Genomic DNA, 14,713 nt, shown 5'->3' with positions numbered 1-14,713 from the left:
AGCAGCGCCGGATGGGTACAGAGAGAGGCAGCGAGAGAGCGCCAGCGCCACCATAGGTCGGAGGGGGAACTGCATCCCAGACTGCACACTGCAGACAGAAATGATTTCTTTCGTAAATGTTATTCTAAAGTAAGAAATGACAAAATTATCTGTAGAAACCATAGCCGTCCTTAAAGCAGACATGTCAGTTCTATTATTGATACTTTTATCATCACTTAAGCTTTTTAAAAAAATAGTATTTATTCATGAAAACGGCACAAATGATACAGGAAGACGCATTTATATAACATTCAGAAAAATATCGGAGATAAAAGAAAAACAGGAAGAAAGTGGAAAACTTGGAATAAATATTTATACATATCAGACTAGGGCTTAAATAAATAATTTAAAGTAATTGCTGAAGTGCGACAACACTATATGGTGATTGCAGTCTGCCCGAAACGCTACGGTATGCGTTTATCGAATGCACTGCAAATGAATCAGAAAGGAGACAATTCAAAGAACCAATTTAGATTAATGAGCAACAAATTTACTGTTGAAAATATTTTTGGAAGTGATGCAAGTAAAATAAAATGTTAAATTATGCTATTTTTGAAAAATATAAATCTAATAGGGAGAATTTCTATTACTACTATTAGTTTACTTATGCATCATTAGTAATTTATCTGAGTTATTTTAGTCCTTTCCCCGTTAATTTCCTGTCCCCTCTCCAGTGCTCCTGGGGCAGGAATGCTTTCTACAGTTATTTGCCAACCGCCATTAAAACAAAGTAATTTCGCGCTTTAATCCACCTGCTGGAAGATCAGCCCGCAGGATGTTTGGTCTAATGTCATGGTTTGAGATTGCTGCGATTCTTTTCAGGTAAATTATAATTCGGAAACACTATTCTAAGTTATTTATTGTTTTTCTGACAAAGTTATTGAAATCATTTTTCGTATTAAGCAGCGCGGCAGATAAGAAACCGCCTGACTTCGAACTCAGCGACGTTTTGTTTGGCTGCTGGACTCCTAAAACATCTGAGAAACAAAAATGGCGACAGGAATCAGCAGCAGATCGAGGATGGACATTAAGAGGAATCACTACAATCAAGTGAGGATCTGCTGGACTCATTAAGGTAGGCAAAGAAACTCCGGTTATAATCCATCAGGAGTGGTGGAGCGAGAAGACGTCTCAAGGGACGATGCTCAGGATGCTAACGATGCTCGGGATGCTAACGATGCTCGGGATGCTAACGATGCTCGGGATGCTAACGATGCTCGGGATGCTAACGATGCTCAGGATGCTAACGATGCTCGGGATGCTAACGATGCTCGGGATGCTAACGATGCTCAGGATGCTAACGCTGTTGACTGACATATCTTTTTTCATTACTAGATGTCAGTAAAGCGCTTTTGTTCTGATTTAGATACATTTCTTAAATTTTCATTGGAAAAATAAGGCACATGCAGTAAAGAAATCTTCTCAAATTCTTTCGCTGAGCGAGGTTTAAATGTTTTGACATTTATTGTCTTTAATCAAATATTTAAAATTAATTTAATTGAGTTCTAAAAAAATCAAAATTCCATGTGGAATATTATAAAGATCATTTGTTAAAATAAGGTGATCAACTGAAACCCCATTTTTTTTGTTGCATTGTTCTTTCTCAGTTGGAAAACTTCTATTCAAATTAGCAAAGTTTCATTAGCAGGTTCTGTTACATTGGAGTCTATATATTTTAATACAGCTACTCTCATCATATGGAACTATGCTTACATCATACATAAATACAAATCATCATATCTACATAGATGATTAAAAATATTAATTTGATAAACTCGACAGTAATGGTTGAGTATTTTTTATTGATTACTCGACAGTAATTTCTTAATTACCAATTCAAATTCTCAAAAAGAATTTGAATTGGTCATTAAAAGGATCCACGACTAGCTGAACATGTTGGCCTAAATATATTGCAATTTTCCTATTACTTAAAAAAATGCTGTCTTTGATACACGAAAACTCATAATTACTTCAAAAATGTACGTCTTTTGTTATATTTTTCACCCATGGAGGTCACCATTTTTTCACCATTTTGATGACGCATAATGGTCCATTCTGTACTGAAGTCTACAGAGTAAACACAGGAATGTTAACTTTACCCCAGTAGTTGTAAAGTTTGACTGGTGTCATTTCAGATAATGCCACACGGTGTCACTATCGGCTGTGCCTGATATGGCTGGAAGAACGAGAAGGACCTCGCTGCAGCCATAGACATCAATACGTAGACCCCTCATGGAGCGCTGAGCCGTACGGAACTGCGTCCGCCATCTTGTATGTGGCAGCAGAGGATCGGAGCTCCTTCAGTCCTGTTCTGTGTTTCAACCGTTTTACGAAACAAACTGGATTCATTGGCTTTACCTTCCACAGGTAAGGATGAAAGATCAGAATTACTTTGCAGCCAGAAACTCGCTTCTAAACAACCGAGAAATATTTCCTATGTAGCTAAATTGGCCCGAAATAACCGCTGATTGTTAGCATAGCAGCTAACGTTTTCATACTGTGTTCTAATGAGAGCTGATGAGAAACCGCTGTTAGAGGAGAAGTTCATTAGAAACCAGAGGATTTAGTGAGGAAAGATCAGTCAGGATCAGAGCTGGAGCTGCTGCTCTTCAGTCTGTTTCCAGCTCAGCTTCTCCATGTCGGTATTTAGCTATAAAGATGCTACGAGTCAGAGCCCAACATGCTGAAAATGGCTTGTTATGAATGTCAAGGAAACATATATGTATTTTCACTTTTTGATAATTTCTCTTTTATCCTCGGCTTCAGCCTGAGAACCAGGACGTCTCAGAAGTCATTGAGTTCTCCCAGTGAGACCAGCAGACTGAAGCCTGTGACCAGTGTTCCCAGTATAATAAATAAATGTTTTATTCTTTCACTTTTTGTGTATTTTTAAATATCTCAATCTGAAGTATTAGTGTATTAATGTAGCTTATGTAATGAAATAAAAATAATTTACTCTGTTGGAATTATTTTACGTTCCTTAGCTCAAACCATACATCAGAATCACTCTCAGTTGAAGGAACTAATACAATAAGAAATTTACAAACAGGTTTATCAGAGCTCATCAACCATGTGGCTCACTTTGGACCCCCTGATGTAGATGGTGGGGAGGATCTGGACCAGCCGGTGTTCCTCCTGGCTCCTGATCCTCCGCTGATGGAGCCTGACTTCATTTTTACCACCAGATTTAACTGTTTAGTAGTTTAACATCCTGCTAATGTTGAACTTCATTAGCAGGCTGTACATCAGTGATAATAAACCGCTTATGTTTGGGTGAAGACTCAGAGCTACAATAGGACTCCACCCTGCAGGAAACATGCAGTTCCTGCAGCCGCCCCGCAGGGGGCAGCGTTTCCTCAGCAACTTCTGTCAGACGGTTACAAAAGCAGGATTCTCCTCCAGAACAGGTTTAACATTCAGAACGCGACCTGGTTCATGAGTTAACCCTGTCAGTGATGAAACATGAAAGTAAAACCAGGACAAAGAGCAAAGCAGGAATATTTATTAAATTCCACTTTATTGAGCTGATGGACCAGTCAGACAGCATGAAGTAGAAACGGTTAAATGTAATCATGTGACCTGAGCAGATCAGCAGCTTCCTGAAACATCGGAGGAAAAGCTGTCCGTTCACCAGCAGGTCGAGACTCCTGAGAGTCCAACAGGATCCAGATTTATAAAAATAAACTTCCTGTGAGTTAAACATCTGTTCTTCCCAAACAAACAAAAACACACTTCCCTGAGGAACACCCAGAGGGTTCTGCAGGGCTCCTGACTTGGAGCTCCAGGAATCTGAAGTCAGTCAGTAGAACCCTGGTTCTGGTTGGGCCTGAAGCTTAACTTGCAGCAGATCCAGAAGGAACAGAAACAATGTCAAAGTTCAGGACATCGCCAATGATCTTCTTCATGTCTCTGCTCCTCTTCAGCAGAACGGAGGCTGTTCAGAATCCTCTGGCTGGGTCATGGATGAAGCAGGTTCTGGTCCATGACCAGTTACTGGATCAGGCCTCTGAAGGACCGGAGTGCATCACATCTTCAGCATGACGAGCGGATCCAACCTCTGCGTTTCCGTAGGAACCTGGACCAGAGGAACATGACGTCTTCTGACCCCGTTAAGAGCTCAACGTTCAGACGAGTCTCTGTGTTAGTGTCGCTGAAAGAAGCGGGTCTTTCAGCAGGAACCTCCCGGCGTTCCTGACGTTCCTCCTCAGTGACTGAGCAGTCTGAGCCGGGCCAGCCAGCCGCCCAGGACAGACGTTGACCCGGTCTTGGCTCTGGTCTGTGCGGCAGCAGGAAGCTTCTTGGTGGCGGCGGCCTCCTGGTACGGCATGGTGGCGCTGCTGTGCAGGTCGGCGCCGACCAGACAGCGGCTGCCTCTGATGTGGTCGACGCCGCGGACCGACGGCGATCCGCGGGACGACATACCGAAGGCCGGCTCCTCCTCGGCGATGGCGCTGATCCGCTCGTTGCTCAGGTACCGGTGCAGCTCATCTCGACCTGTTCAGAATGGAGAGCAAGAAGCAGTGAATGGATGTTCTCAGGCGGTCTGGGCCGACCAGAACCAACAGGACGGGCGGACTTACCTTTCCTTCCCTGAGTTTTGCGTTTGGACGAAGACCCGGAGACGCCCAGGACAGAGTCGACTGGCATGGAGACGGGTCGGGGTTTACCTGAACAGGTTGGCAAACGGAATCCTTTAGAACCAGACCAGAACCGCTCAGAACACTGTTCTGATCCGGTTCTTACTGAACCATGTGGGGAGGATGTTTTCAGTTCAGATCTTAGTGGACCAGGTCAGAACTTTGGCAAACAAACTGGATAAACATCTAGCGCAAACGAGGACCCAGCTGGACCACCAGAACCAGGTTAATGGTCCAGTTGGATCCAGAGACCGTCTGCTGCTCCAAAAGCACTAAGGCTCCGGTTTCACGCACCACGGGAAGCGGATCGCTGTCTCAGGCGGATCGGGACCAGCTGCTTGAATTCAGGAGGAGGATCATCGGCGAGGCGCTGGCGGACGTCTGCGTCCAGAGACGAGTTTGGAGACGTGGGATGTGAGGAGACGCTGAGCTCCCTGCAGGAAGGAGGACGAGGGTCAGAGTCACAGATGGAAAGGCAGGAGGAAAACCAACGGAGGACAGCAACTCACAGAGGAGCGTACGGAGCTGCTGGAGGTGGAGGGATGTACAGATCCAGGATGGAGGTCTTCCCTCTCCTGCCTGCAGCGTAGGAGGGTTGAGGAGATCCGTAGACATCCGGAGCGCCCCGAGACGTCTGCAAGAGACGCAACCGAACCCACAGCTTACTGCTGATGTCTGCCTGGACGTTCAAACGTTCCCGAACAGAGAAGCTGCTCCGGCTTCTGGTGGAGCTCCACAGGTCAACCATGCTTTAGTGTTCTGTTTTATTTTGAAAGTCCTGCTCTTCTGTGACTTCCTGTTAGCCCATGGGTGCCACCATGTGGCCCAGATAAGCCAGAACCAGGGTTTGATAACAGGAACACAGGCTGAGGTTCTGGAGCGGGTCGCTGAGTCAGAACTGAACCCTGACCTGTGAGAAAGTTTCTCCTCTGAACAGTCACATCCTGTTTGGCCCGGCCCGGCCCGCTGGGAGTCTTCCTGCTAGGAGTCCGGAGCTTTTCCTGCTCCGATACTTTCAGGGAAGAGCAGAAAAAACGACTCCATTGTTCTGCAAACACAAACAGACTGAAGGAGCTGGAGCATCTTCAGGTCTAACTGCAGCTGATCTCAGGTCTGGCTCATTCTCTGATTCTCTTCAGGCTCCAGCAGCTGGAACCAGCTCTTACTGCCCCCTAGAGGTTAGGATGTGAATCTGTTTCTGGGTTAAAATCTCGACTCCTTTGCCCCTGAAAAAAGGACTTTTTACATCTTAATTCCTCTACAGACGCGGTGCGTTCCGGTGCTGCATGTAAGCTGTGGACATCAGAAACTTGGATGATGCGTTAGCGTTAGTGTTGGCTCACCTGCACCAGTGGCGGTCTCCAGCGCAGGTTCCTCAGCGGAGCGGCGGCCATTCCCCACGTTCCTGAAGGCCTCTTCTTCAGCACCAAGGTGATGCTGCCAGACTCCGCCCTCATCTTCTCCACCAGGTGTTTGAGCTGCCAGCCCACCTGGACCAATCACAGAGAAGGGAATCTGAAGCTGGTTAGCTCAGTATAGAGACTTGGTAAGGAAAACTGCTAGCCTAGCCTAGCCTAGCCTAGCCTAGCTCCAGATGCAGTAGCTCCAAACCTATAAACAGAGTTTGACGGCTGAAGGAGGTAAATGAATCTGCTCTGTTCCTGGGTGGAGTTCCTCAGGGATCTACACTCAGACCTGAGGAACTCTGGTAACGCTCCTGATCCAGAACCTGATCCGGTTCAGATCTGTGTCTATTGATCACTTTCCAGCCTGAACGGAAACTTCACAAAGACTCAGTGCAGCAGAGCAGGAGAGAATCTGTTCACATGCAGAACAGATTCATGTTTTAATGATGTTTCTGATGTGAAGATCAGATGTGTTTATTACCCGGAGCGCTTTGGTGGCTGCCTGATGACCCTGAACTCACCACAGTCTGCTGGTTGACCTGGATGACCTCGTCTCCAGCGTGGATCCTCTGGGTTTGATCTGCAGGAGACTGAACGGAACCAGAACCGGCCCGGTTAGTGTTGGGTTCTGGTTCCACCAACAGCCGGTTCTGGCTGCAGACTCACGTTCTCCGTGGTTCCCGTGACGACGTGAAGGCCGTCATAGGTGGATTTGATGTACATCCCCTGGAAGATCAGACAGTGTGAGGGTCAGAGCTGCAGGTCAGGGCTCAGAGTTCCTACGGCTCCTGAACTCACCAGTCCCTCCCCAGGCCTGACGTTGGTGACGTGAACCTCCTCCAGGCAGGACGGCTCCGTGTTAGAGGGGTCAGAGGTCGCCTGGACCGTCTTTTCACAGACGCTGTTCAGAGCCTGGGACTGAAACAGGAAACCCAAAACGTCACTTTTGGTTTTTATTCACCAATTAATCAGAAATAAACGTTACAGACTATCAAACAGAGACAACAAAAAATACAAATTAAAATGGATACAATCCAACAGAACAACCAACCAAGTGGGGCCACAACAGGAATCGTTTCACGCTTTTCTTCCTGCCAGTTATTTTCAGATTTTTTTCCCAATATTCCTTGTGTTGATGAATCTCCGGTCGCAGAAAGAGAAAACCCAAACCAGAACAATGTTTGAGCCTGAAAGCTGCGATCTTATTGATTTGCTCCTCTAGTGTTTGTTTCCTCGTTAGCGTTGGAAACAATGTGAATCCGTGAGGAAAAGGTTCCGCCATCAGAACCTGGTGGGAGCGGTCCACCCAGTCGGTCCTGACTCCGACTGGGTGGAGCTGAAGGAAACATCTGTTCTGCTTCCACATCTGGACTCTGTTCTGCTGCAGTCACAGCTGCTGGCAGACAGGGGGCAGACTGGCCTAACTGGCTGCAGAGCTGAACCTGCAGCTGGACCGCAGAGCTAATGCTAATGCTGCAGCTGGACGCTTTGGGCGGTTTCCGCTCCAGCAGGAAGTGTTATCTAAGACAGGAAGCGGACATTCCAGCTCTGAACCAACAATGGAGGAGCAGGAAGTGAACTCACCACCTCCAGGATCTTCTCCTCCATCTGGAACACGCTGCAGTCCTGCAGGCACAGAGGACACAGCCGTCAGCTTCTGGACCCAACCAGAACCAGGCAGGAGACATCTTTAATCTCTGAGTTCATCTCCTCAAACTACAGTCACACTTTACAACTTTACTAACGACCTCAGAGCTTCACCTGGAGCTGCAGCTGCAGCACAGCATGGAAAAACAAATGTTTGAGCAAAGAGCCTGCAGCAGAGAAAGCAGCTGCAGGGAGGAGCTGCTGACCAAGCCTCAGATTCAAACCTCAGGTCCAAACGCCCAGCGGGTCGGAACCAGAACAGCAGAACCGGGTCAGATCCAACACCGATCCCAGTTCCGCTGAGCCAACATCACTTCCTGCTGGCTGCTCCCTGTGACCTTCACTGACCTTCTGCACGGTGGAGGTCAGCTCCAGGCCCAGCTGGATGATGGTGCTTCTGGTGGCCGTGAAGTCGCTGGGGCTCGTCACTGGAGACCTGACACACACACACACAAACACGTTTGTTTTGCTATCTTTGTGGGGACTTTCCATTGACTTCCATTCATTTCTACAGCCTAAACCTGACCTTTACCCTTTTCCTAACCCTAACCAACCAAAACTCAATTCATACCTTAGCCCTAACTCTGACCCCTGACCCAAAAACAGGGTTTCCCCTCGTGGGGACCAGGCTCCGGTCCCCACGAGGAGCGATTGGTCCCCACAACGTATTACAAACAAACACACACACGCGCGCACACACACACACACACACACACACACACACCGATCAGTGTTGTTATCATGAGTGAAAATACTTGTATTAAACCCAACATGTCTGCCTTGAGTCCAGGTTCAGGAACCTGTGATTATTGATTATCAGTGTGTGAAGTTGAAACATGACTGAATCCAGCCTCCTTCACATCATCAGTCTGTTCAACCAATCACAGCCTGAAGCGTTGGCCCGTTCGAGGTTCAGCACTGAACCGGTTCCGGTTCTTTCAAACAGGAGTTTCTCAGTAGAACCCTAACCCAGCAGCGCTGGTCCTCTGCAGGTCCCTCAGGGCCCATGTGGGGCCTGTTCTGCCTCTGGGTTGTAGCTTTAAAAAGCACCAAGTCTCTGCAGACTCGTTCAGATCCGTCTGCCTGTAGCATGGCGGCCGGTCTGCTGTGCCGATGTTACAGGATCATCGTCTTCAGGACGTTCAGACATTTTCTGACCCTGAATGAGGAAAAGCTGAGACTGTGTTTGGTCGCTGCTGTCCTCTCTTGGACGTGGCCCCCTGGTTGGTCCCCCGTCCTCCTTCTGTCGTCCATTTGTGAAAAATCTGGGTGTGATTGTTGATCCTGTGTTAAATTTGATTAGCATGTTAGCGCTGCTATCAAAGCCGGTTTCTTTCAGCTGAGGACCTTTGCTAAGATAAAGTCTGATTTTGCCGTTTAGATGATTGTAACTGTTTGTTCTGAGGCTTTTAGCAGAGCAAACGAAATGCTGCAGCTCGTCTGCTGAGCAAAACTAGGAGGCGTGAATCTGTGACCCCGGCTCCCCTTCACTGGCTCCCTGCTGCCTTCGGATCACATTTAAGGCTTCATTGATGGTTTTTAAGAGTTTTTGGGTCGTTCGTGCTGAAGTGAGCTCTAGCAGCCCTACAGCCACCCGGAGCCCTGAGGTCGGCTGCAGCTTTTCCCGTCCGTCCCAAAGCAGACGGAGCCTCTCTGTGGATCGTCTCCCTCTGGCTGCTGAACTCCAGACTGAAACTCGTCTTTCCTCCTTCAACTCCGGCTGAAGAGAAAAGGAGGAAGGACATCGCTGCAGCTAAAACTCAATACTGTTTGGTTTTCATTCATGCCTTTAGCTTTTGGTATTCCTGCCAATTTATATTTCTTATTAGTTTTACTAAACTTAATTTTATTTCTATTTTTTCATTTATCTACCTGTGATGTTTGTTGTGAAGCACTTTGGTCAGCTGAGGCTGGAAATGAGCTACAGAAAGAAACTTTGACTTGACGTGTTCAACCAATCGCTGAGCTGCAAACCTCCATGTTAGCTAGCAGGAACGGCATCTTCCATTTTTCTCTGAAGCTCCGTTCGTCTGAATGTGACAATTCAGGCTGATGGAGTTTATATATATGAACCACCAATGTGCTAATAGTTAGCGTTAGCTTCTGCTAAACACCGTGTGGACATCTAGTGCTTTAGCCTCACCGGTCCAGCCAGGCCAGCAGGCTCTTGGCGGCGGCGATCAGCTCCACCACGGCGCTCAGGAACTGGTTGGAGGGCTGATGGGAGTTCTTGTTCTGGTAGGCCGGGTTCTTCCTGCGCTGCGTCACGGCGCCGCTCAGGTTGCGATGCGCCGCCCTCATCTTCCCCACCAGCGTCTGCAGACAGTCTGACTCCACGCTGCAGTTCTATGGGAGGAGACAAAGGACAGCTGGACTACGTTTCCCATGAGCACCAGCAGCACCTCCTCCTGTTCCAGCCATGTTGGATTCCTGAGTCGATGCTCCAAGAAGCTCAAACACCTGAAAACAGCTGAGCTCAGGTAAACATGAGTCAGCAGAAAACCAGCCACACGTTGAGCTGTTAGCAGGTTCTGATGATGGATCAGCTGGTTCCTGTGATCCGGACCGGCGGGATGAATGCCAGCAGCCCCCTGGGGAGGGGTGGGGCGGCTCTGCCAGAACCGCTCTGCCAGAACCGCATTGCCAGGGGCCCCATCGGTTTCCTGCAGGAATACCTGAACCTGAAATCCACCAGGAGTTCTACAGAGCCTGGACCGTTTGAGGTCCACACTGCAACTCAGAACCACCCCTTCCCGTTCCCCGGTCCTGGTACCAACCAGAGAGCAGAGCAGGTCCACGGCCTCCAGAACCAGCTCCTGGTGCCCGACCCGAGCCACGCCCAGTGCCAGCAGGTCCTGGTGGCCCAACCGGAGCAGCTGCTGCCCGCCGACCCGCTGCTGCCGGAACGCCGCCACGTACGGCTGCAGGCTGTCGTCCAGACCTGGAAAGAAATGTTCACACCCAGGAAGTGTTCCCACTCAGGAAGTGTTCCCACCCAGGAAGTGTTCCCACTCAGGAAGTGTTCCCACCCAGGAAGTGTTCCCACTCAGGAAGTGTTCCCACCCAGGAAGTGTTCCCACCCAGGAAGTGTTCCCACTCAGGAAGTGTTCCCACTCAGGAAGTGTTCCCACCCAGGAAGTGTTCCCACTCAGGAAGTGTTCCCACCCAGCAGGGGGCGCTGCAGGGAGGTGTTGACACCCCGCTCCGGTGCTGAGAGCAAACAGCTGCTGAGTCAATATTAACTCTTCCTCCTTTCGACCCGTCAACATCAGAACCGACGCCTCGCTGAAGAAGAGAGTCTGCTGAATCAGAACCGCCTGAAAACCCACCGGGCTCATCAGAACTTCCTTGTATTGGCTCCAGACCTGGAAACTACGGAGGGCTGATCCTGACAAAACTCTCAGAAAAATCTATAAATGGCATCAAACAGTAACTAATGGTCTAATTCTCTCTTTATTTCCTGATCCAAACGAACCAGAACCAGAACATTCCCTCTGGGGTTGAAATGATTCCTCAAATGATTTGAGTTCCTCGATTCTTAAAATTTGTTGACCTGCCTCAAAGCTTCGTTAAATTGTTTTATTATTTAGCCGCCATGTTCCAGCCGGGTCGCGCTCTGACTTCTGCCTGAGTTGTTGAAGAAAGCTAAGTGTTAGCAGCGCAACGTCCAGTTTTCAAGTTCGGCCTGGAAGGATTTTACTGATTCATGGTAACGCCTGGGCCTTTAAATGGACATCCTTAAAATGATGCCTGGAACCAACTGGGAACCAGCTGGGAACCAACTGGGAACCAGCTGGGAACCAAATGGGAACCAGCTGGGAACCAACTGGGAACCAGCTGGGAACCAACTGGGAACCAGCTGGGAACCAAATGGGAACCAACTGGGAACCAACTGGGAACCAGCTGGGAACCAAATGGGAACCAGCTGGGAACCAACTGGGAACCAGCTGGGAACCAACTGGGAACCAGCTGGGAACCAAATGGGAACCAGCTGGGAACCAAATGGGAACCAACTGGGAACCAAATGGGAACCAAATGGGAACCAGCTGGGAACCAACTGGGAACCAGCTGGGAACCAAATGGGAACCAGATGGGAACCAACCAGTCGGGTCGTTTGGCGGGTCAGCAGATGCTTGATGAAGACTCCACCATCAGGAAGATTCCTGCTGGGAATCTGAACCGGGTCGGGAGGGAAACCGGATCAGAACCATTTGTTTACTTTCATTGAAGTTTGATTTTAATGATTTTATTTAAAAAGAAAACAGAATCGGTTTTAGAAAAGTTTTTTATCAAGACCCTGATAATGCAGAACAGAACCAACCTGTCTGGGTCAGGGAGGTTCTGCTCATTCTACAGGAAACATCCATCTGGTTCTGACCTGGCCCGGTTCCAGCAGAACCATCTGGGACGGGTCGGTGGCTCAGCAGGAAGCAGGATTTCCTGCTGAGCTGAACTCCTTGAATCCAGAGAGCTGGACAAACAGGAACCGACCCGGTTTGTCTGGGTCAGAACCAGAACACGTGAGGTTCTGCTGTCTGAGCCATCTCCTGAAGAATCGGGTCGTTCAGAACCTCTTAATCTGTGATGAGGAACGCCAGCTGTTGAGCGTGGCGGGTTTTGACGGGTTCTGGACTCCTCCTCCTTGCTAATGGTACCAGGAACCAACTGGGTCGCTGGAACCGCTTAGCTGAGGCGTTCTGCACCTGCCAGGAACCCGAGGAATGTCGACCCGTCTCAACATGTTGGCGTCACTCCGACGCCTCCGGGATGGATCCGCCCAGTCGCTTCATTCTACAGAACCGGTACCAGGTTCTGGAGCGGTCCAACAGAGGCGTCTCTCTGGTTACGTTATGAACTTCCTCCTGGTTGTTTGTTTTTAAGCAGCCAAATCGGACCTGGAAACAGAACCGGCTGAAAGTCCTGATATGAAATGGTTAGCATCAACTTCCGTTTCATGGAGTTACAGTTAGCAGTTAGCAGAAGTGTTAGCTTCTGGTCATTTTTAATATGCTTAGCGATGCAGCATTAGCTTCTGCTAACTGTATATATCAATTTGGCATTAGCATAGCTAAAAACATTTTCATCTAATTTGTAATTTTTGTGCAAAAGTTAATTTTCCATGACAACCATGGTGGCCATCTTGAAAAATATTTTTTTTAAAGTATGGTTTCTATAAGTCCAACTATTTGTGATTTGACACAAAAAAATTAACCTGTTATAAACATGAACAAATTTAGTGCAAAAATAACTTTTACTGGATGACCATGTGCGTAGCGGTTTAGCATCTTAAGATTTTCAGCGGCTAACGTTTTCGTTCCCTGGGAACATGTAGGCCAATCAGGTTCCAGTATTTGAAATGTTCTGACGTCTGCTGCATCAACATAAGTTTCTGGTCCTAGTTTCTAGGCGGAGGGTTACAGGCTGTTGGTTTGGAGGGACACAGGGCGGTTCTGATCCGTTCTGGGTCGTTCCTGTTTACCATGTGATGAGCAGCCAGACCACACAGCGTTGGACCTGAAAAACATCTGATCCACATGCAAACCCCTCAGGCTGCTAACCGTCTGCACTCAGAGGCTTCTTCTGACTCACCGCAGCACTGACTGCTACTGGAGCATCACCATCCACAGCCACTCTGACTTCAGCTCCCTTCAGGATAAAGTATTTTTAATTGAGCTGAATAAAACTTCCTGTTTTATTCCTGACTTCACTTCCTGTTTCCATTTTAAATGTTTGAATCTCCAGCTGGTTCTGATGCTGTAAGAACACTTCCGGTTCGGTTAGAGTAACCGACAGCCAGAAGCTGATGGATTACCCGGCGGTTCGGATCCGGAGCCTGCTGAACTACCAGGAGGAATAACATCCCGAACCAGAACCATCAGCCTCACCTCTCATCCAGTCCTCCACCTGCTGCGGACTCCACCCGCTCACAGGCTCCATGTCGGAACCGGGCTGGACCCAGACTGGATCCGGCTCCCCGATCCGCTACTCGGACATCTTCTGATCGGAACCAATCGGAAGCTTCCACTCAGACTCCAAATCCAGAGAAAAGTTCTGCAGAACTCTGTCGGAACCGTTCTCTCTGAGTTTAAACTTCGGATGGAAGTTCGGGTGAACTCGGTTCGAACCGCTCCTCCTGCACTCCGACCGCCTGAGGATCCGTAGAAGTTCGGACAGAGTTCGGGTCGAACCGAACCCGCCGCTGCGCTGCGTTCTGACCAAATGCTCCTCTAGGCAAGCTGCGCGCTGATTGGTTGTCATCGCGCAGGACTTGGACACGCCCCTTTGGGCTTTCCTCCAATCAAATGAGACGAATCCCCTCGCCCCTTGACCGAGGCGGTAAACAAAGCAGCTCAGTTCGACCCGGTCGGAGCGGTTCGGTTTCCCAGATGATTGAATTCATGTGTTTATTATTATTTGAGAAAAATGTGCTTCTATTATTTCTTGTGATTTTGGTTTAAAACCTGCCATTTTTTCCTTTCTTCACAAACCTGATCTGACCTTCCAGAAAGTTTGAGTTCAAACCGGGTTTTCATCCGAACTTTAATTTTCCTGCTTTATGTTGCTGATAAACTCACCTGGATTCAGATTCGTCCCAGTCTGATCCCGGTTCCGGTTCTGTTTCTGGCAGTCTTCTTGGTAAACTCCTGTTTTTATTTCAGGTGAATGAACTGGAGCAGATTTGAACGGAAACTCTGCCCCCTGCTGGCAGCAGCGCCTGAGATACACCTGGATCCCAGAGTCCAGGGGCCTCATGTGTGAATCATTCATATTCACACAAGATGTGCGGCTCCCGGGACTTCGGCAAGATGGCGACGTGGGCCACGTGCCACTCTGAGCTCCATTCGTGGAGCCCTCAACCAGCTACATAAACTGGCCCTTCACACATAATTTCATCTCCAAGTTGGTTCCGAACATCCACGCTCTAAAGTAATAAAGTAACTAAAGTTTATAGGTAATAAATAAATAAAGGTAATAAAGTTTTTA

At 48.3% G+C, this 14,713-nt stretch overlaps 1 protein-coding gene and 1 long non-coding RNA gene across 3 annotated transcripts; one reads left to right on the top strand and one right to left on the bottom strand.

Moving 5' to 3' along the window:
- Nucleotides 1-3,005, top strand: LOC148152877 (uncharacterized). Its single transcript, XR_015761779.1, has 3 exons — nt 1-1,114; nt 2,175-2,406; nt 2,806-3,005. It is a non-coding gene; the product is annotated as an uncharacterized LOC148152877 (long non-coding RNA).
- A 532-nt stretch (nt 3,006-3,537) lies between these two features.
- LOC106907912 (connector enhancer of kinase suppressor of ras 3-like) lies at nt 3,538-13,923 on the bottom strand. Of its 2 annotated transcripts, XM_014973817.2 has the most exons (13): nt 13,615-13,923; nt 10,507-10,670; nt 9,873-10,075; nt 8,078-8,165; nt 7,667-7,708; nt 6,881-7,000; nt 6,749-6,808; nt 6,604-6,672; nt 6,020-6,166; nt 5,186-5,310; nt 4,971-5,110; nt 4,620-4,706; nt 3,538-4,533 (listed from the first exon to the last, which is right to left on the bottom strand). In XM_014973817.2, the coding sequence occupies exons 1-13, from the start codon at nt 13,664-13,666 to the stop codon at nt 4,244-4,246; spliced, it is 1,587 nt and encodes a 528-aa protein (XP_014829303.2). In that variant the 5' UTR covers nt 13,667-13,923; the 3' UTR covers nt 3,538-4,243. The 2 variants fall into 2 exon arrangements, with proteins under 2 accessions (XP_014829303.2, XP_087858073.1); XM_088001947.1 differs by lacking the exon at nt 10,507-10,670.
- Nucleotides 13,924-14,713: the final 790 nt, after the last annotated feature.

Source organism: Poecilia mexicana, unplaced genomic scaffold (assembly GCF_051168715.1).
Source record: "Poecilia mexicana isolate PSO_F unplaced genomic scaffold, ASM5116871v1 scaffold_21, whole genome shotgun sequence".
Lineage (NCBI taxonomy): Eukaryota > Metazoa > Chordata > Actinopteri > Cyprinodontiformes > Poeciliidae > Poecilia > Poecilia mexicana.
This window is presented reverse-complemented; position numbering and strand designations above follow the sequence as displayed.

Bases quoted from the DNA above. Each gene is read 5' to 3' on its own strand.
- LOC106907912 (XM_014973817.2), bottom strand. From the start codon at position 13,666: ATGGAGCCTGTGAGCGGGTGGAGTCCGCAGCAGGTGGAGGACTGGATG. The intron at 10,076-10,506 runs GTTGGTACCAGG...CTCCTCCCATAG, and splicing joins TGGACCTGCTCTGCTCTCTG to AACTGCAGCGTGGAGTCAGA. The intron at 4,534-4,619 runs GTAAGTCCGCCC...CATTCTGAACAG, and splicing joins CAAAACTCAGGGAAGGAAAG to GTCGAGATGAGCTGCACCGG.